We start from the raw sequence: 21480 nt of genomic DNA, 5'->3' as shown, positions 1-21480 counted from the left end.
GGTGTTGTTGAGTTGGTGTTGTTGAGTTGGTGTTGTTGAGTTGTTGGTGTTGATGAGTTGTAGTTGTTGTTGATGTTGTAGTTGTTGTTGAGTTGTAGTTGTTGTTGAGTTGTAGTTGTTGTTGAGTTGTAGTTGTTGTTGAGTTGTAGTTGTTGTTGAGTTGTAGTTGTTGTTGTTGTTGGAGTTGTTGGAGTTGTTGGAGTTGTTGTTGTTGTTGGAGTTGTTGTTGTTGTTGGAGTTGTTGTTGTTGTTGAGTTGTTGTTGTTGTTGAGTTGTTGTTGGAGTTATTGTTGTAGTTATTGTTGGAGTTGTTGTTGGAGTTGTTGTTGTTGTTGGAGTTGTTGTTGTTGTTGTTGTTGTTGCAGAAAGTTGTTGATGTTGTTGTTGTTGCAGAAAGTTGTTGATGTTGTTGTTGTTGCAGAAAGTGTTAGTGTAAGGGTTGTTGATGTTGATAATTTGGTGGAGTTAATAGATTCGGGCAGTGGAAGCGTGGGTGTGAATTGATTGAATTTATGTTATTGGAGGAAATTTCTATTCTGAATTTTTCATTTTTCTTTTGCTCAGTTTTGGACTTGTGGTTTGACTTTTAATACAAGGTCAAATATTTTACAGTCTAATATATATTTTAACGGAATTCAAATGAAATTTTTAAGAGAAACTTTTACAGAATTTTTAATATCTCCATCCTTTATAGTTTATTGTGTTTTACTTGTGGTTTTAGAGTTTAAGAGTTTGTGGTTTTGTTGAGAGAATGTATTATTGTTTTTTATTATTGGTGTTTTGTTGATAACTTTAAATATTTGGGTTTTTTGTATTTGTCTGTTGTTATGATGTATATTCTGAGATTAAGGGGGTGTGTTGATTTGGTAATCTCAGAATATACCTATACATACTCCTTTGATAATTCTGACCTACTTGGCTTTTTATGTAGTATGTTTAAATTATTTTAAATAAGGAATGTCAGTATTATTTTCTTAAGATTGAAGTATGTTATAATAAATTAATTCCGTTTATATTCTCAAATAAGTAAGATGTATAGTAATCAAAAATAACTGTTTAACTTTTATATACATATTTAATAATGATCCTGTATCAACTAAATTATATCCAATATGTTTGAGTAAGAATAAACATTTTCCGAATCAGTCTATAAGTGTTTATTTGGGTTGAGAGTGATCCCATCATCAACATCCACCATTTCAAGATTTATAACCTCAAAAACTTCATGCTTTTATTTAGTTTCTACCTCAGATAATATCGCTTTAATTGTAGCTCAGCGGGTGAATAACATGTTTGTTGACATCTACCATATGGTTTGAATGTTACGCGATGAGTTGTGAACCTTCGGTGATATTTCTTTTTTGTTTGGGCTCGCTGTAGCGCAGCAGACGAGGCGAATCGGTCAGCTCCCTTGCGCGGGCGCAGCTAAATTGTATGGGGGAACGATGCGGCGGCGTTCACTAGTAGCTATTTGATAGTTGTTCAGTTGCACACCGACCGCGTACGTGTTTAGGCGTATATTCGTGCCGCGTTTTTCTACATTCGCTCGCATAACACACGTTAATTCATTAGTTTTCGAACCGAGAAAACCAAGTGAAATACTGTTAAAACAAATTGTGAGTGAATACATTTATCATATCAAGGAAGGAGGCATCTTTTTATTATTGGGGTAAGTCATTTCGATATTTATTTTCTTCGATCCGTAAAAGTGTTTTTATTGACATGATGCATTTGAAGAATACATAGGAATGGTTTTATTACTCACCGTTTACTTCATACTTAGTAATGGTCGTAAATTATATGTCGATTGGAAATCGATATTTGTAATGCCAGACCTTTCAAATTGTAACCGAAGTTCAACCGAGATAGCCGAAATGAAAGACACAACAAGTGGCTAAAAAGTATTTTTGTTGCTTTTAAATATAGACGGAAAATACAGACAGCGAATGTATATTTTAATATAGTTTACCGACAACATGTAATATAATTATTGCTGTACAACGAATGACAGGTGTATGAATGAGCCAATGCGATGGCTTGATGGGTGTGACGCAAGGACCACTTACTATAGGTAGGTATTTTATATTACTCTGCAACTGAACTGAATACTGTGGTCAATTTTTCTCCTATACACACAACGCAACGCAACTCAGAATTGTTAATATTTGTAATTGATCTTAACACAGCAAAAAATATTCTAAGTAGAAAAAATAAGGCTTATATTCGTAAGACTGGAAATACACGAGAGCGTTAGATAATATTGACTACGAAATAACAAGCGGAATGCAGTTCTAGAAATATGCTATTTAAAATTTACAATAGTCTCAATAGCTGCACAACATTTTGAGGTTTATTGTCAACGTCGAGTCATCTGTATTAATTCGCATCACTTTCTTTGAAACTTTCTATCATTATTCCATCTTTTTAACGCCATAATGACATATCATTGCATCTGATTTGCAATATAATCATTTGATAATTAGCAACTAACCTTCACCTTTCTTTTCATGATGGGATAAAGAATATACCTTTAAGCTTCATAATTATGTTTACAGTTATGTAGGAGGTACTATGTTAGATAGGCTTAATTATTTACATTTGCGTTATTTCACGTTTTAAGGTGGAAACCAGATGTGCTTAGACTTTTGCTTTGAATTTCACTTTTAGGCACTTCAACTCTGCACCTCAACTAAACCTCGGAAACTGCTACATATAGAGTCTGGTTATTACAGTAGTCCCTTTTGAAAATATGATATTAGGAGCTCCATTATCTTTGGAAACTTTAAAATTATAATAAAATATTTGTATTTTTAAGTAGGTAGAGTGGGTTGTACAACTGCTAGGATTCAAACCCGAACTCCGATGCTATCCTGGACCTATCTACTATCAGGCACAAAGATAACGTTACTAAAAATATCTGTGACATCACCGTAATTATAACGAATTTGTGATCTTACATTAACTGATTATTATCAATTACCACGATAGTAGTTCGGACATGAGTACGAATCCGATCTAGATTTACCAATAATTCCATATTTACTAACAATAATCAGCTATCTGATCATCATGTCTGGCATCCCATGAATCATTTTCATCACTAGGAATGCATACTGGACAAACAAGTTAGATTTATATAGCTTAAAATGTATAAAATGATGATCGTGCTTGGCGTATGCAACAAACTTTAAAACCTTTTAGTCTGATGACATTGCTTAACGCTATTTATCAATTCTTTTTTTTTGTTTTATGTTATGACTAGCAGTCACCTGCAACTCCGTCCGCGTGTATTTAAAAAAACCTTCATTTTTAGTCTATTTGTTCTTCCAAATTATGCTCTACCTCTATGCCAAATTTTACCTTTGGGGATACCTTCAAACAAACATCCATCCATCCATCTAAACATTCACATTTATAATATTAGTCAGATTATCTTTTGATATCTCGTACATTAGAAGGTTTACGATCGGCCAGTTTTCTTACGTAAAAATGGTGTTTTGCTCAGGTAAGTTGTAATGAAAAGGTTAACAAGTTAGTGAGGAATATTCCTTAGCAGTTTTTATAGCCTTTTGGGTTTTCATAAACTTTTTGCCCAAATAAATAGGCTTAGTTTTTAGACTGACTTTACCATAATACGACGTAATAAATATTGTTATCAAGTATCAAGAGTGCCGGAGGCGCAGTGGTTGAACATCGAAGGTACCATTGTGTTGCAATCAGAACATATTATCTACGAAGAAATTGCAAGATGTAAAATCAACGAATACATACTAAGCGACCATAGTTGATGCCTAGTCAGCTCTAACTTAGCGTCAGCTAGAGCCCCTCGGTGGGGATCTTTATGAGCTGACATCAAATGTTATCACAATGAGAGTTTAACCATAGAATTGAGTAAGTTTCCACGTGACAATGCAGTGAAAGATGTATTATCAAAGCTGCGAGATAAGTGTCAAGTCCGCATGATTGACGTGTTGTTCTTAGATTACGTTGCTGATAAAGTTACAGAGAACCCCGATCTGTCATTGATAACGGTCTCTTTGCAGATAGTACAACAGTCGATGAGGCTGCGGCTTCTAGCTGTTTGCATTATAATAGTAATGGTGAATATTTAAATGGTGTTAATTTAAACAATGGCGAACATTCTTAAAAGGTAATTAATTTTTGTTTATTATTAAATGATGCGGAAGTAATTTCTTTTTTTTTAACTCTAATGGCATGGAAGTAAATAAATTATTTATATATAGTATACTTTATAATATTGAAACTTATGAAAACAAAAAAATAATAGGGTAGATCTTACTAATATTATAAATGCGAATGTTTAGATGGATTGAAGGTATCTCCGAAATGGTTCAACGGATTTTAATGAAATTTGGCACCGGTATAGAACAGTCTGAAGAACACATAGGATACTTATTACGTTTTTTTTTAAACCCGCGCGAAGGGAGTCGCGGGCGACAGCTAGTATTATATAAAAATAGTGCACAACCAACTGCGATGTCACATGACTCAAGCAAGCAGTGGTCTGATTATTATTATGGAAATTTATTTTGACATCAAAGTATAGTGAAAATTTAAATTTATTACCCATTTTAAGAAAAAAAAAATTCCACAACTTTATAGTAAATATGTAGCATAGTATCTAACTAAAAACATTATCATGAAAATCATTTCTAAATCTTATCTTACTAATATTATAAATACGAATGCGAATGTTTAGATGGATGGATGGATGTTTGTTAGAAGGTATCTCAAGAACGGCTGCATGAATCTTGCTGAAATTTGGCATTGATGTAGAGCATAGTGTGGAAGAACACATAGGCTACTAGTAATTTTTATATACAGCTAGTATTAAAAAAAGTAACGCCTTGCTAAAGACAATTCGATCAATCATCGAGCAAAGATCGCTTGCTTTTAAAGACGCTTATTTATGCTCTTAAGATCACCCGGCTGGCGTCGCGTGGGCAACAGCACCGCTTTTGGACGCGACCACTAAAATACCTAAATAAATTAATTGTATTGCGCAACTCGCGTCAGTGTGTAAACACCTTTTTAAGGTCGTTACGTACATTATCAAGATATTGATGCAGTGCTGCAATATATATAACCCTTATAATAAATAGAACTATTTTCTTAAAATTCAATAAGTCATTAAAGCAATTTGTTATTTAATAATATTTATAAGTCAAATATATATTTTTTGGTTTATTAATTGCATCATATGTTTTATTATAATTGCGTACTCTGGTTTATTTGCATTTTATTATGTTTGAACACTTGTTAGATTTTTATTTCTATCCGCTCCACTTTTTTCTTCAGCCGATAAGTATGAAACTAGTCCACTAATGTACACAATCAGTATACATTGGTGGATTTGCTAGTTGGATTGTACTATACAAAACAGTCAAGGTGATCGGTTTTATTTTGTCAAGTAATAATTCGAGAAAATCAACACGGATACGTTGGTTGGTTGTTTGTAAGGTAATGCCTTTTTAATCGATTTGATACTTAATCTCTGTATTGACCTTAGTATCAGGAAATTTAAATAATTGTCATATTGCTATGCGACATTTTAATAGTAATTTTTGATATAAAAGCAATACTTAATTTGTATAACTACTTTTGGGTATATATTTCAACAAATATTTTCTCTTGCCACATTTTTTATCTTTCAAGTTTTATCAATATCCTTAACCTTTCAATTAGCTGCATACATAAAATTAACACAGTTTTTGATAAAAAAAAAATTATAAAATACATACTTTATAATTAATTTTTTTCTGTACTTTTAAAATTGACCACTTGCCATAATTTTCTAACATAAAATTATTTGATAAAATATAATTAGTAATCAATTACGTAAAGTTTATCATACGATGTATATAAGGATTTTTAACTGGTAACACTTTCAATTTGATTCAAATACAGCGTAAATCACAAGATATCCGTTGTACTAATGATTTGTTTTCGCAACCGAGCGCTTCCAAACCGTCGACAGAATCGCCCACGCGGCCTAAAAACAAAATTGGATCATGGGAATTTTATATGAACTTTACGTTATAACAATTGATCAGACCACGCTACTAGTTACGTAATACAAAATCTGTATTTGAACAAAGAAGCTACCAAATATATTAACTAGCAATAACATCATTAGTATCTTCCAGTCCTGAAATCTATGGAGTTTAAAGAAAATGTTTTCGCGATCAGATCTATCTAATCGTGTTATCTTTCACAATCCGTTCCATTTTTCCTTCTTACTGAACTCGAAATGAATTGCTTCCCTACTTGTTGTAAAGGAAATCAAAAAGTAAATTTTTATTGATACCACACTTTTTAACGATGAATTTAGGAATTCATAGAGAGAGAGAGACATGGAGACGAGCATTGACGTTAATAATATAAAAAAAGAAAACAGCTAGGCGGAGACGGAATAAATATATAATCTATGACAATAATATTGTATTTTTGTTTAAATTTTTTTTTGCCAATCAGTTGTAATAATATATTTATGTTATGTACCGTAATATCTTTCCAAATTAAACATTACTTAACTACGACTCAAATACTGCTCACCTACATTTTGTCAGCAAACAGAACGTAGAAAGAAAAGATAGAAAAGGGCACTTGAACAAATTTCAACGACCCCATTAAGACCAACTAAACCGTTTGTTCAGTTTGTTTTAACGATAGTCCGTGTGTTTCCAGTGCAGAAACACATGCATTAAACATATTGTTAACCCTAAAATCCACTTTAAACATACTCACGGTTAAGTTCCTATTGTTTCGAGAAATATTTTTATAAAATACGATATGTAAAGGTATCGAAATTTTTACAAAATGAGCAAATCTTTTATTTAAATTTTAAAGCTTGGAATAGAAACAATACAAATTAAATTATTGCATTTTCTAGAAGATAGACACGTATACCATAGTAAAATTGCAAATATTTTTAAGAATTTACAATTAATTTTAATAAATAGTTTAATTTTATATGAATGTGGAGGGGTACACCGGTAGAGGTAGGCCTAGGAGGAGATGGTTGGATTGCGTGAAAGGTAACATGACTAAGAATGGAATGACCATGTATAGATGATGGAAGACAGATTGATTTGGAGGAAACCTGGTGCACTGACCCTACGGAAGTGGGACAAAGTTAGGGAGATGATGAGTTAGCTTAATTAATTCACACTATGAATTTATTAAACAAAAAAAAAAACATTAGTTCGAGATTTATATTTTTTTGTTTTAATTAGGTTTAAATTAGGTAAATATCAATAGAAAGTTAATAATATCTTACAGCTAACTTGTAAATAAATACAATTCATGGTTAATTTATCTCCGTACTTTAGTATTGTAGAAAACATGACTTTCTAATAATAACCGTTTATTCAACAAGACCGTTGTTCTTAAATATTCATCATAACTGAACTGAAGTGAAGCATATCAGCGAGTTTTTTTTCTATAATTGAGATGCTGTGCATATTAGTTGCATAGTAGCACGGCAAGCACATCTGTTTTAATTACATTTTTAACTAACAACAAAATCATGTTTTTATAACTCTATGTTCAAAAAATATGTGTAATTAAAAAATATGGGCTTGTGTTCGTGTTTGCAAAATGGGTAAGGAGGCATTCCGTTCCAACATTTTTTCCTGTAAAATAATGAAATCTATTTCCAATATAAATGTTCTGGAGTAACAAGAAAAAACAACAATATGCAGCACTTTCTTAATATTGAAAAAAAACAACATCGCATTATGGATGTTTAAATCACACGAAGTAAATGCAGTATAATTTCCCACATACTCGTATCAATTAACATAAAAATTGTTAATAAAAATTAACACAAATAGTGTTAATTTAAAAACAAAAATATTTATTACTGCTTAGTATTAATCATAAAGAGTAAAAAGGGATTGTTAACACAATCCCTTTTTAGTCTGATAAGGTTTGTAATATTGTCTTTTAGGTGCACGATAGACGGTATAGAGATGCGATCTGCACCAAGGTTGTGGCGCTGTTTGCTAGCTAGATCCTTTGACTATAGTGAAACGGACTAAACAAAGAGACGTCGTTGTACTAAAGAATTTCTGTCACTTTTTGTAGGGGCTGAGGCAAAAATAACCATCACTCATGTGTGCATACTGACTCAAAATATTAAGAAATATATTTACACAAACCGAGCACACAAGCAAACAAGTTTAAAACCTATTTTTTTTAATTTGGTAGAAAGAAATGCGCTCGATGACATGTCCTGTCTTTAAAAGTCAAAAAAATTCTAGCTGTTGTTGTCTAAAGAGACTATTGTCGGATTCAGGAAACGCGGCTTTGTCGGTTACGCAAAAACACTCATTACTTAGTAATCAGAATAACAAAAGGAGTCAAAGATTTATGTCTGATATGAAGTCTTGAGGCGACTTTGTGGAGTCTTTATTTTCAACAGGAACAGTGCATAACGAAAATTGAGTTACTGAAAATGTACTGATCCTTTTAGTTAAATAACAATTTTTATAAGACAATCTCTAATTTATCCGGGATATTAGATTAATTAGCTATTGTGTTAGGACTTTCGCTAACTTGTTTTTAAGAATGGAATTATATTAGAGATATTATTAAGAGGTTATTTTATTTACACAAGAACATAAATATATTAGTCGACGACTAGTAATGTTTAAAAGCAGCTAACTTTTTACGCTTTTTTCCTGACTTTCTTAACAGCTTACTAGTTGTGGGACGCGTGCACTTTTATTTCTAAGAAAATAATTTTCCCCACAAGTATTTTTTTGTTGCAAAATCAAACATGTAGGTATGGCAATACTAAGATTTGTTTTTTAATTGTTTATACTTTAACGAATGCAACAAACAAACGATTTAACTTACTTTTGTTTCATCATCTTATAAATAAATATCTGTCCTTAATAGGTTATTGTAACTTTTTCTCAAAAAAAAAAACTAACTTTTTGTAGTAGCACCTGTAACGTGTGATGTACAGAAACTTAAAACTTATTGACAGAAAAAGTTATATATGTATATCTATATATATAAAAGAAAGTCGTGTTAGTTACACTATTTATAACTCAAGAACGACTGAATCGATTTGACTGAAAATTGGTGGGCAGGTAGCTTAGAACCAGGAAACGGACATAGGATAATTTTTACCCCGTTTTCTATTTTTTATTCCGCGCGGACGGAGTCGCGGGTAAAAGCTAGTTGTCAATAAATACGTAATTGTTAAAAATTTCCTGCAAAATACCCGAAGGTGAATTAACTGCGTGTGAAGAAACGTAAATGAAATAAATAAGTCGGACTGAATTTATATAGCTCGAGCTTTTATGACAGTTCTGCTAAATAACATCGATCAAAGTGTTTAAAAATTAAACAGAACAGTTTTAATTCGATATTCAGAACAGTTATAAAATTGCATTCACTTTCGGTATATTTTCAATACTTTTCTGGGTATGTATACATTCAGAAATCAATCGAATAACAACAGGCAGTTTACATATTATTTTCTCACGCTTTTTCTTGTCAATGTCTTTTTTCCTCCTTATACCATATCTTATACTTAAAGATTTTTTTAGACTCAATAAAACATCGTTCGCAATCAATTCTACAGGTTCACATAGATAGTCCGTCACGATGTCGCATTTAGAGTAATTGCAGCATAATTTGTTCAAGTTCAGTCGTTGTTGGTCTGAGCGGCGCGGCTCCACTGACCTCGATCACGGCATTAGCGCCAATACATTGGCTATCCGTCAACTGGCCACAACAGTTACATTGTAACTGATCAGGGTTTAGTAATGAAATGGGCTCAGACAAGATATCTCTTGTTACTCTCATTACGATTTCCAAGAAACCCTTAATCCTTACCGCTGTGCGCATTTAAATGTTTCAATAATATTGATTTCTCTTCAAAATGTTTTTGTTAATAGTGAATATTTGAAGTTTAAATGTTTCAAATTGTAACCACCTAACCTAAAATGTTGACGATTCCTAGATCAACATTCGACATTAGTGGAGCCTCGCTAATTAAATTACAACGACCTTTCTATTAGAGTCAACTCGTCCGGCGCGAGCGACGCCCCGTACGATTACCTTTGCCATATATTTTATTGTGAAACGTACGAACCATTAGCGTGGTACAGTTTACTAGCAAGGCTCGTGATGCGCCATAGACACTGATTAGAGCAATTGACAGGTGATTAGGAACAAAAGAGACACCTGCGTATTTCTCCATTTGTAAGCAACATGATTTATACCGGAGCAGATAAGTGCAAATAAGTTTAAAATCCTAACCGTTACATGATGAAATGAGTTTGTTGGTCCCAGTATTACAAGTAAAAAATTTATACCTTTTATTAATTCTGAGTTATGTTGATTTCGAGATATAAAAAATGTTTATGAGTAAAATCAAGGCGTAGAAGTAAAACACGATTATTATAATAGTATAGATAATATGTAACTTGTAAATTAAAGTGCATGGCCGTAAGTCCATTCGTGCTTGTTTTAGAAATCAATGCATAGATTACAACTTAAATATTCATTGAGGATGAGCTGAATTTTTGCACAGATTGCAGTTATATAATACACATTAAATACACGTAGAAAATGTGTAAACTCAATAAAAAATACATCGAAATTACAGTATGGTTGCGTTAAATAATTCAATTTCACGTAACGTTTTAAAATTTGCATGATAAGATTAGAGCGGAAACATTTTGTAATAACAAATAATTGGCCAGTGTAGAATGGCCACCAATTAAATTTACATTATAACACTTTCCCTCTAACGTGAATGATGTTGCGCGCAGTCGGAGACAATGAGACAACTGGGCGGTCATAGTGAAAGTGTATTCAGCCCGCTCTGAACATATTTATATATCTACCTTACTTTAGTTTATGCATCTTTTATTACTTAATAACTAATATCCAAGTTTGCATATACGTGCATCAAATTTATATATTCAAGGTTGACTTTAGTGCTTATCTTTTTACGAACAGGTGTCTCCCCTTGAGGATTTGTAAATCTTACTAATATTATAAATGCGAATGTTTAGATGGATGGATGGATGGTTGTTTGTTTGAAGGTATCTCTTGAACGGCATTACAGGCCTAATTAAGATTTTTTTTTAATTTCGCCATGATGGTATCGCGGACGACAGCTAGTGTATAATATATATAATATATAAATAAACTATTTGAAAAAAGACCATATTAATGGTAGCTACCCCTACCTAGACCTAGCCTGGATCATCGAATGGCGACGCCAATTATGACATGAATACAATTTAATGATAAAAATCGTTCGATTTTTTGTAATAAATTTATTTTTATATCAAGTGTAAAGTTGTTTGGTGTGCCACTTAATTTTTTTTAGACGTATGGTTTCTTATCCGTGCCATCGGTTAGTGAAGCCTGTCTGGTGTAATTTTCGGTTGTTCTTATCAGATATCTGCGAGGCCGGGCTTTATGAGGCTTTTATAACCTTCTGATAACATTCAGATAACATTATATATCATTCAATGACTTACAGACACACGTTAATTTGATGTATAGATTTTAATAGCAGTTGCCCGCGAAGCGCCTGTGTTAGTGTAGTTTCGCAAAAGTGCAAACCATTTTTCAAATTGTTTCATTAGTTTCGGAGCCTATTCAATGCAAAAAACAAACAAATCTTTCCTCTTTATAATATCGGTATAGATAAATGTAAAATTCTCAACAAATTTTATCTATTCTAGAGAACTAAACATAAACTAATGTTTATTCTGTCTATTGAAAAGAGTCGTATTGTGTACATATTTATAAGCTGTTTCTAAGTATAAAGTTTTGTCACCGGCATTTTTATCGGTTCCAATTTTTTTTAAATGTTTACGATGTTTTCACGACCAGTCCGTTAGCAACCCTTTTAGCCTGTCCATGACGAATGAATAATCGTCAACTATAACAATACAAAACCTGCTTACTGGATACAAATGAAACCAGCTCAAGGTTCATGCAAACACCATATTGAGCCTACGGACGTAACAATTAAAACTGAAAGGAAAAACCTCTCACCTTTTCGGATATAGGATTATTGTTTATTAGAACCGTACTTGAACTCGATTAGTATTTAGGTCTGTAGTGTCAAGTTCGATTACATCAACAATTTCGTGTTTAAATCCTGGCGGTTCGTTTTCACATGAAGGTTTAAGTTTTAATTGGTTTAAGACACTCTTCACGAGATCTTATATCACGATGTATTTTCAGGATTAAATTCGGTACTAACAAACCGATAAAGATGAAATTTTATGATTTGTATGTAATTTGATCTAAGTTTATAGATGAATTGACAGAATTCGAATCATATTATCCGTTGTCAAAGGGGTACATGCAGCCAGACTTTCTTTTTTTTGTGTAAATTTACTATATTTTATATTATTATATCTCTTGTTTTTGCGAATTTACATAAGTACATATTCGTAAAGATAAAAACAATATCTTAAAGCCATTGCTAACATTGCACGTTCTGTATGACTCATCTAAGAAAACTGAGTTTCGAGGAAAACAGTCATATTTAATAGGTAAACGTATTAATTAATATTGAGTCATTTTTCTTGTTGTTTGAGTTTTTTTTTTTCATTATACGATGGTTTTCATAAGATTTTGTTACCTAAACCTGACGTAACGTAAATTTAAATTATATAGGTATACAGAACTATATGTAAGACTCATCTATGCTGTTAAAATATTCTTAATAATTATGCTACCGTCAATTTTTCACAGAAAGTGCATATTATGTGTCGTCTATATTATGTCGTATGAGACAATTATTACATTGTTTTCGCAACTCTGTGAAGTTAATTATGACGGCAATTAAAGGTTTCTAGTAACTTCAATTACGGTCTGATTGTAACTACATAACGGTGGATATTTCTTAATATATCTCTTAAAAATCCTATAATAAGGAATGGTTAAATATTTCTGTAAAAGTATAATCAAAGTATATATCTCTTAATAATATTAGGCGAAAAATTGTTGTCTTTTTTCTTAACAATCATAGTGCACATGCCCGTAGCCCAGAAAAATTTGGCACAGTTCGGACTCATCTCTGTCCTTACTTCTACGTAAATCTACATCTATTATACAATCGTCGGCATATAAACAGTCAATTAGTACGTTTAGAAATGTGGAAACAAATACGATATTTTACTAATTACGCGCTGGGTGATTATGCAAATTATATTAATGACGTTCAATATTTATAAACGAAACACTGATCGGTTTGTTGTCATGTGCAACAGTAACCGATAAGCGGAGATTTTCGAAAGACATTTACGCAATAGAACGGTGTCGCCAAAACTCATTGGCCACTAGCATAAGCAATTTATATTAATGAAAAAACAATTTCAATTTTTTTTTAAATAAATATTTAAAAATAATCGTGATATGAAAGTGATTGGGTGTTTCGTCTCGTAATTTGTAAAGACCGTATCGAATTACGATCTGCGTGTAATGTTTTATTTGTAGATTTTATCAACGTTGAAATAAAAATGACATCTGAGATGTCGGTCTCATAAAAATACTGAATAAAAAATGTGTCCACATCATACACTTTAACGTCGGGCTTTACTGCGTAATGCGTTATTGATCCATTTTTACAAAACATAAACTTATAACTATCTGTCGACCGCGACTCCATCCGCGCGGTAGTAAAAAAAACTTTATAAGTAGCTTATCTGTTGTTTCAGACTATGTTCTACATCTGTGCCAAATTTCATCAAGATCCGTTGAGCCGTTCCGGAGATACTTTCTAGCAAACATGCACCCATCCAGACACCCAAACATTCGTATTTATAATATTAGAAAGATTGATTACTAAATTTATTTTATTCATTTACTTAAATTGAAAACTGTAAATCCTCGTTTACGATCTCATCAAACGGACTGCTCTAATTTTAAGATTTTATTATAAAATGTGCAGTTATACACTTTTCCACTTTCCTACTTTACTTGCAAATGTACGTGTGAATGAGATCAAAGAGATAGTATACAACGCACTTATTACTAATAAATTAATATACAGGGTATACGAAGATAAGAAACCAAATTTAAGTTAATAAGGAAACAAGAACAAGTAAAGTTTTTTACTATTTACACTGTAAAGAAGCTGTCAAGAAATATCTGAGTATATAGGAAGTCTTAAAGACTATACAGATAATAGCACCAGTAACCTTCAACATAAAATCAGTCAGCAATCATAAGCTTGGAGGCATACCTCCTTGGGAATATCACTTGCGAAATGATATAAAATACACATTAAGGTCTGTACAGGGCGCGTTGATCGAATGATACTGAACATGTGTCGAACACATGCTATTGAATGGCGTATAGATGCGAATGTTTGGACTGATGGATGGTTTTTAGAAGATATCTCCAGAACGACTATATTTGCTTTTATAGTGACGGAGAAAGTTCCATTACGTTAAAAATGATTTCGTTGTAGATAGATAAAATTTTATTTTGGAACATTGACTAATTATTCACCCTCGATTCAACTTTACCTTGTCTAGGATATGTAGATCAAATAAAATGCACTTAAAGTAACTTTCTTTTCGATTATTTATAAATGATTTCTAACCTAATTTTCAAACACTATTATAAATGAGTTGGATTCGATAGAACTTACAATCAGCAATATTTTACATATTAATTATCATCTAATTAATAATTTAAGTAACTAGTTTTTCTTGAGATTAAATTTTGCCAAGGTTATAAATCATTAAATAAGACTCTGAGTGGATACTGTAAGTTTATAAATGCGAATGTTTAGATAGATGGATAGATAGTTGTTTTTGAAGGTATCTCCGAAACAGCTTAATGGATATTGATGAAATTTGTCACAGATGTAGACCATAGTCTGGAAGAACACATAGGCTGCTTAGTTTGGCCGCGCGGACGGGGTCGCGGGCGATTGCTAGTCTCCGATAAATTAGATCAAATCTTCACTATGTCTATGCTACTATCAATCAATTAAAAAAAATAGAATTAAGATTCGTAAGTTCAGATAACGTTTTACTTTTCGATCTAGTTCCACTTGTTTATCAGATCACACCTGACCTTAGTTTAAAGGCGACAACTGTTAAAATTATTTACATCTGTATATGACACTAATAAAAAGAGTTTGTCCGTTCGAATGTATGGAGGTTGTTACACAAACTCCAATCTTTATCATTATTTTTTCTCTAAATAATCTTTTTGCATGTTATCTTTCTAAAAGAAAACACGCATTCTGCTTTCAATAAAATGAGAATTGTCGTCATCAAAAGTTTGTCAAGTTATTTTCTTAAGCAAAGATTAAGTACCAAGTTTCGTTTTATGATTCAAATGGTATTAATATGTACCAATGGTTCGTCATATTTTCGCTGCGTGGCTTAATGTGAAGAGATGGATAATAACCCATGGAATCTCACAATTATATGAAAACTGTCTGTGATTTTAAATTATTATTAGTTCAAGATAAAATGTTGGACAGCTCTGGCCAAATAAATACGCACGTGTACAATGTTGCGGTCATTCGCTTGTATGCTTGTATTACATAAATGGTAACTGGCCAGTACAGCAAATATTAACGATTTTGAATTTGGATTACGAAAACAATCGAAGGTAAATCGAGTCAATTATTAATGTTGCTACATATTAAACTTTAATGAACACTTTGTAAAAGTACATTCTGGCCAATGTTATTTAACTTTTTTATAATAATAGCTCTGTGGCGTAACATGATGGCAAAGTTATCATTTTCGGTGTTGTTATATTTCACAATTATTTTAGTTGATCACATACATTACTGTATTACGCAACATCTAAATACTGCGTTTAAATTAAAAGGAATGTGCAAGCTCGGACAATTGCAATAGAATTAAGACACTAACTTAAGTAACTAATTTGGTTTTAAGTGAATCTTATAATTTTTGTAAAGGGATATGTAAACCTATTTAGTATTGTTTCTCACAAAGAAGCTAATTCTGTTCTTCGCATCATCACCGTAATGACTTAAGTTTAATTTAGCATCAATGCGGGAGCAGCGCATTTCCGTTCATATTATTACTGCTTAATTTAGCTTTACCGTGTCTACCGTATCATTCGTATGAGCACATGTTGTTGTCCTTCTATTCATAATGACGAAGAGGGACTATACGAGTGTGTTTTGTGCACATGTTTTGACAAGATAGTCTCAAGGTAAATAATCGTTATTAGCCAAAATTAATCATACTTATAAATGCGAATGTTTAGATGGATGTTTGTTTGAATGTATCTCCAGAATGCCTCAACGGATCTCGATGAAATTTGGCAATGATGTAGATCATATTCTGGAAGAACACATAAGACAACTTTTTTTTAATTCCGCGCGGACGGATTCGCGGGCGACAGCCAGTATACTAATAAATATAGATAATCTGCAGTATGATTGATTCCCTTACTTTCTTTATGTAATTTCTCAATCAAAATATAAGTAAAAAAATCTCCTCCGATACCAGTGCGAAGCCGAGGCAAGTCGTTAGTGTTTTATTTTACATTTTCGAGAATTCTTCATACGTTGTTTACTCAATAGGTTTTTTACAACATTGGCGTTATTTGAGTGATTTTTAACATGCACCGTATTCATATTACAATAAACATGTTTTAGTTAATATTCAATATTTCCTATGAAGCGGTGGAAGTAAAATCGTATTAAATTACATTTGACGTAGTATTCAATAATTGTTGATTTTGAAAAGAGGCACGTGTAATATTTTTTACGTCGACAAAAACGCAATTTTGAAATATGCGCAATTCTGGTTCGTAATTAGTGTTAAGTAGTCATTTATTAAGTTATTAACTAAGAAATTATAGTACAATTTGTATTACTTTTGTGTTTAAAGTAAAATAAAATATAGAAAATGTCGAAAATATTATCATTGTTGAGGTAAGTTGTTTCTAGTATGTAAGCGAGGATCGTACGAAATAAATTCTTAATAACGATGAGATTGTATATTTGTATTTTATATTTATTTATTTAATTTTACGATAGTTTAATAAATGTCCCACTTAGGTAGGGTCGGTGAACCAGGTATCCGTCCTCCAAATGAATCTGTCTGCCGTCATCTCCATTGTCACCCCCTTCTTTATCATGTCACCTTTCACGCAATCCATCCATCTCTTCCTAGGCCTACCTCTACCGGTGTACCCCTCCTCACTCATACGATAGTTTAATAAATGATGGGGAATAATATTTCTCTGATTAATAAGTATATTTTTTAATATATTCAGCCATACGCTATGCATTAATTTTGTAAATTCATGATGTCATAAAACGATGACGCAAGGTTTTGTTGCTTTTTATTTTATTAGTTCGGACGTTTTATTGGTTTTATGCAGATTTTTAAAGAACTTAAAGACACGACGCTATACAACACAGACTGCATTATAAAGACAAAAAGTATTATGACTATATTATTTACTTATTGAATTTTATTTACTGGGTTTTGACCTTATTTACCTTGAGAACTGGTTATTTTTTAATTCTGTTTATCTTAATAATAACTATATATAATATTGACAAAGTTAAAGTATAATAATTTATAGTTTAAATTACGATCGGACAGCTAAAGTCCGTCAATTCGAATCTAATTTTCAATTCAATTTAAATTAAGTCATATTAATATCAAGAAATCAGCTGTAATCTTTAATTTTTAATTAACGCGCCAAAAAGAAAAGATTAAACATCTAACTATCTCAATACCTGTTCTAATTATCTATGTCACCGACTTTTATAATAACTATGTCGTTCAAGTTCGTAATAACTGATCGGATGAACTTAGATATCGACAGAGAAACGCTATAGTAACGCAAGCGGAACGAATATGGTGTCCATTATCACTGATAGGTTGTCTGGATTTATGATAAATTTTAGGCTGTTTGTCGATAATATATTTAGTTAAAGATGAATTTGATATAATCGTGAATTTTCGCTCGAAATGTTTTTGTTCAAGTTTTTCTATCGTTCTCTAAAAAAATATGTTTATGAAGCTTTGACTTTAGCTAATGGGACCGCATAAAAAATTTAGGTTTCACTCCGATTACTTTTTATAAAAAGAAACATATTAATCACAAAGTGACAAGTCCTGATGTCTTATTTTATAGTTGATATCGTATAGTAACCGCAGTATAGCGGTCAGACTTTCACACGAGGGCTACTCACTGGGGTAGAACAGTAGACAATTCAGTAATGCTATTTTTTAAGCCACACATACGTTCAATACTGTATTGTTTCGTCGTGTGCATGCAAACAAAAACAGTACTGCAACGTCCTGCTGATCTGCCTCACTGCCGTCGTGTTAAATAAGGTACGGTCCGGTGGACAGGCGTTTACTGCATCTCCCTCTACTTCCTATATGCAATTAGACCATAGTATCAAGTCACGTAGAGCTCAGGAAATTTAATGCTGAGGTACAATAAGCCACTAATGTTTTTGATTTACTCCATCAGCCACTGTTGGTACATCGTCATATTGCGGAAAACTTACGGAACTAATTCTACGTAATTGCAACAGAAATTTGATTAAAAATAGAAATTCATAGGTTGTTGTCGAGTTGTCAAAGTATTATATTGAAATCGGGATGTAATTTTTGTGTTCGTGATAATTTGATGTTAATATGCTGTAACATATTTAAAGCCCCGAAGAAAAAACCTACAGGCAATTAACGTAGATATATCTAAAATGCTGGATTACATTTTTGAAAAGCATTAGATAGCTAAATGTATTGACGTAGATCTAAAGTGTTGCTATATCAATAGCGACTGTGGCGCCCTCATTCTAATGTATATCTTAAATCTGAAAAAAATAAATTATGTTATAATTTGTATTACGTCAGTTCAGACTATGCAACCACTAAAATATAGACTATAAAAAAGGGCCACGGCCACAAGAACCTTCAAGTTATCTCGTTCCTTTCTCATATTATCAAAAAAGTAAAGTAAAATGTAATAAAACGCAAGGTAGCGGTAACTGGTTATTTTAAAAATTACTTTTTCAATATATTGTACATATTGCCGTGAGTTTACTTACGAAAAACTCCCACGCAATCAACGCTTGCGTCATTTGTCAGTACTATCGAAGGTTATTTTCTACATAATCTTCACAATTTCGTATTCTCTTTGAATGTGACTCAATAAATACTTAACTGTGTTGACAATGTATTTTTTTCTAAATTTATACAATAATATACCACTGTTGTAATAGCAGTTAAATTTTGCTTTTAGTATTAATGTTATTAAACTTAATGTAACAAAATACAGTAAAAAGGTGAATAACCTAAATGTTCATTTGAGTTTCTCACGCCGATTCACATCATCATTATTGTTTAAAATATAGCAAAAAAAAATCATTTTTTTATTTGGGGGCGTGCGTGTGTTTTGGTTGTTGCTTATTAGTACTTATGCGATTAAGTAGGTGAATGTTTTAAATCAAATAAAACGTAAAGCTTTTATATTTTATATTTATTTTATATAATACACCTAAATAGAAATACATAAAAACATTTATATGACATTATCGCAGTGAAAAATATTTAAAGACTTAGCCGAGGCTATAAAATAACTTGAATAAAATGTAGACTTTATTTGCAATTAATAGTAATAAAACTAGTCGCAGTTTACATGGAGTTGTTGGAACAATGCAGAAGTTAAATATATTACTATGGACATTCCGTAAATCTTTTTTTTTTTTGTTAACCTTACGTCGCGGACAATAAGTCCATCCTTTTTTGTTGATAGAATTTAGCGAAAAGATTATATTGAAATGTCACATATAAAGCACATTTAAGGAGTGGGTGAGGGCAATTCAAATCTCACGATCTTATTAATAAAATTAAAAAAGCAAAACTTTTAAATTTATATTTTAGTCTTACCTTTTGTGTTAATATGTAAATGAGTTCATAAGAAATAAACAAGTTACATACTGACAAACCAATTTATAATATTTTTCTTTTCGCTGCGATTTCAATGTAAAATTATTTAATTATTTAAAGCCTTTATAATTTAGATTCTCACAGTTTTTGGTCAACCACTATTTGTCAAAGAGTAAAACAAGGGTATTTGAGCCGGTGAGAGGGGCGCTGCTGTCGCGGTTAGTTCTGTCAGAAACGGGTATTCAAAATGGCGTACAATACAAGAAAAAACAAGACATGGGAGTCATATTACGAGAAGGGTCTTGTGGTATGTTTTTTTGACAGACATGGAGGACGCTAGTGTGCTGTCATAATTTAGTTTGTCGTATGCTCACCGGGTCATATAGCCATTTCGGACTTATACAACAACTAATCACAAAAAGAATTAAACCGTGGGTTTCCATTGCCAAAACCCCTGTACCAAACGTATCATGATCTCAGTCTGTTTCGTAGTAAATCAGATGAGTGACGATGATTTTGTTCAGTTATTTCGGCGGTGATAACTAACGTTACATCAACTTAGTTAGTTTTATAACAAAAATATGAAAATTGTATTTACATTCAAGTATACAGTTAGACAAATGTCAAAAATAAGTGTTATAAATATTTGTATAAACAAATTATGTATTAAAGACACTGCTCCAAATATAAAAAAGATCGTTTCACGAATCAGTTGAGCCATTATGTATTTCTTTTGATATTGAAATAGAATGTTTGATTGAAAATTAGATGATAGAACTAATTATTATCACTATTTAACACAATTTAAAACTACATAATGTTACGTTGATATTAAATGCAATTTTTAATCAATTAAATCGATTCCTTCGATTATATCGAGGTCTTCGTCTCGATTTTAATTCAAGAGATTTATTATTTAAACAAGCAGCGGCCGTATTCCAGTTTTTAATTGATTTTGTAATACATTGCGTGTCGACCTGGATTAATCTCAAGTAAAGTGATTGTTCGAAAGTGAATCGAGAAAATAATGAATTTTTATATTTTTTCATATAAATTAAAATAGATTCAAAAGATATTCGAGTTGTAAGTTATTTACTTATACATAATCTTAAAAAATATGAGTCATAATAAATATTTGTTAATTATTCAATGTTAATTAATTTTACGTGTACGAATAAAGTTATAGCTTTAACAATGATAGAATATGCGCTGACTGTGGTTTTTTATTTTGCTATCTTTCATATGACATAATTGTCGACATAACATCAACTATCCACGAACTCAATATTATATAAGAGCCTTAATTTAATGACATTTTAGACTTTATTGTAATTTTGTACTTCCATAGAACCATCCATAGAAAAGTTAAATAAAAAAATAGTTGAACTATAGACTTTATATGGCCGTGTTTATTTTTTGTATCGGTGAAATTCTAATGTATGAGTAAAATTTGTCATTAGTGACACAGCGTGTACTTCGCAACAGGGAAATCAGCGCCGAGGATCGGGTTCCGAATGACAATCGATTGGAGGCAACGAAAGTGTTGCAG

The 21480-nt window shown here is 31.8% G+C and overlaps 1 protein-coding gene across 2 annotated transcripts in view; it reads left to right on the top strand.

The window, feature by feature from the left end:
* The first annotated feature begins 1495 nt into the window (after positions 1-1495).
* The window catches only part of LOC106717295 (nostrin), a 38915-nt gene continuing 18930 nt past the window's right edge, over positions 1496-21480 (top strand). The window contains exon 1 of one of the 2 annotated variants that reach the window (XM_014511114.2): positions 1496-1669. Coding sequence is in view for 1 of the 2 variants with exons in the window: in XM_014511113.2 (XP_014366599.2) it covers positions 4131-4150 (20 nt within the window). In the remaining variant the exon portion in view is untranslated. Of the gene's footprint in view, positions 1670-4017; positions 4151-21480 lie in introns of those variants that run through there. The other variant, XM_014511113.2, reaches the window with a different exon arrangement.

Source organism: Papilio machaon, chromosome Z, assembly GCF_912999745.1.
Source record: "Papilio machaon chromosome Z, ilPapMach1.1, whole genome shotgun sequence".
In the NCBI taxonomy this organism is placed as follows: domain Eukaryota; kingdom Metazoa; phylum Arthropoda; class Insecta; order Lepidoptera; family Papilionidae; genus Papilio; species Papilio machaon.
Note: the sequence above shows the minus strand (reverse complement) of the source record. Positions and strands in the feature narration are given on the sequence as shown.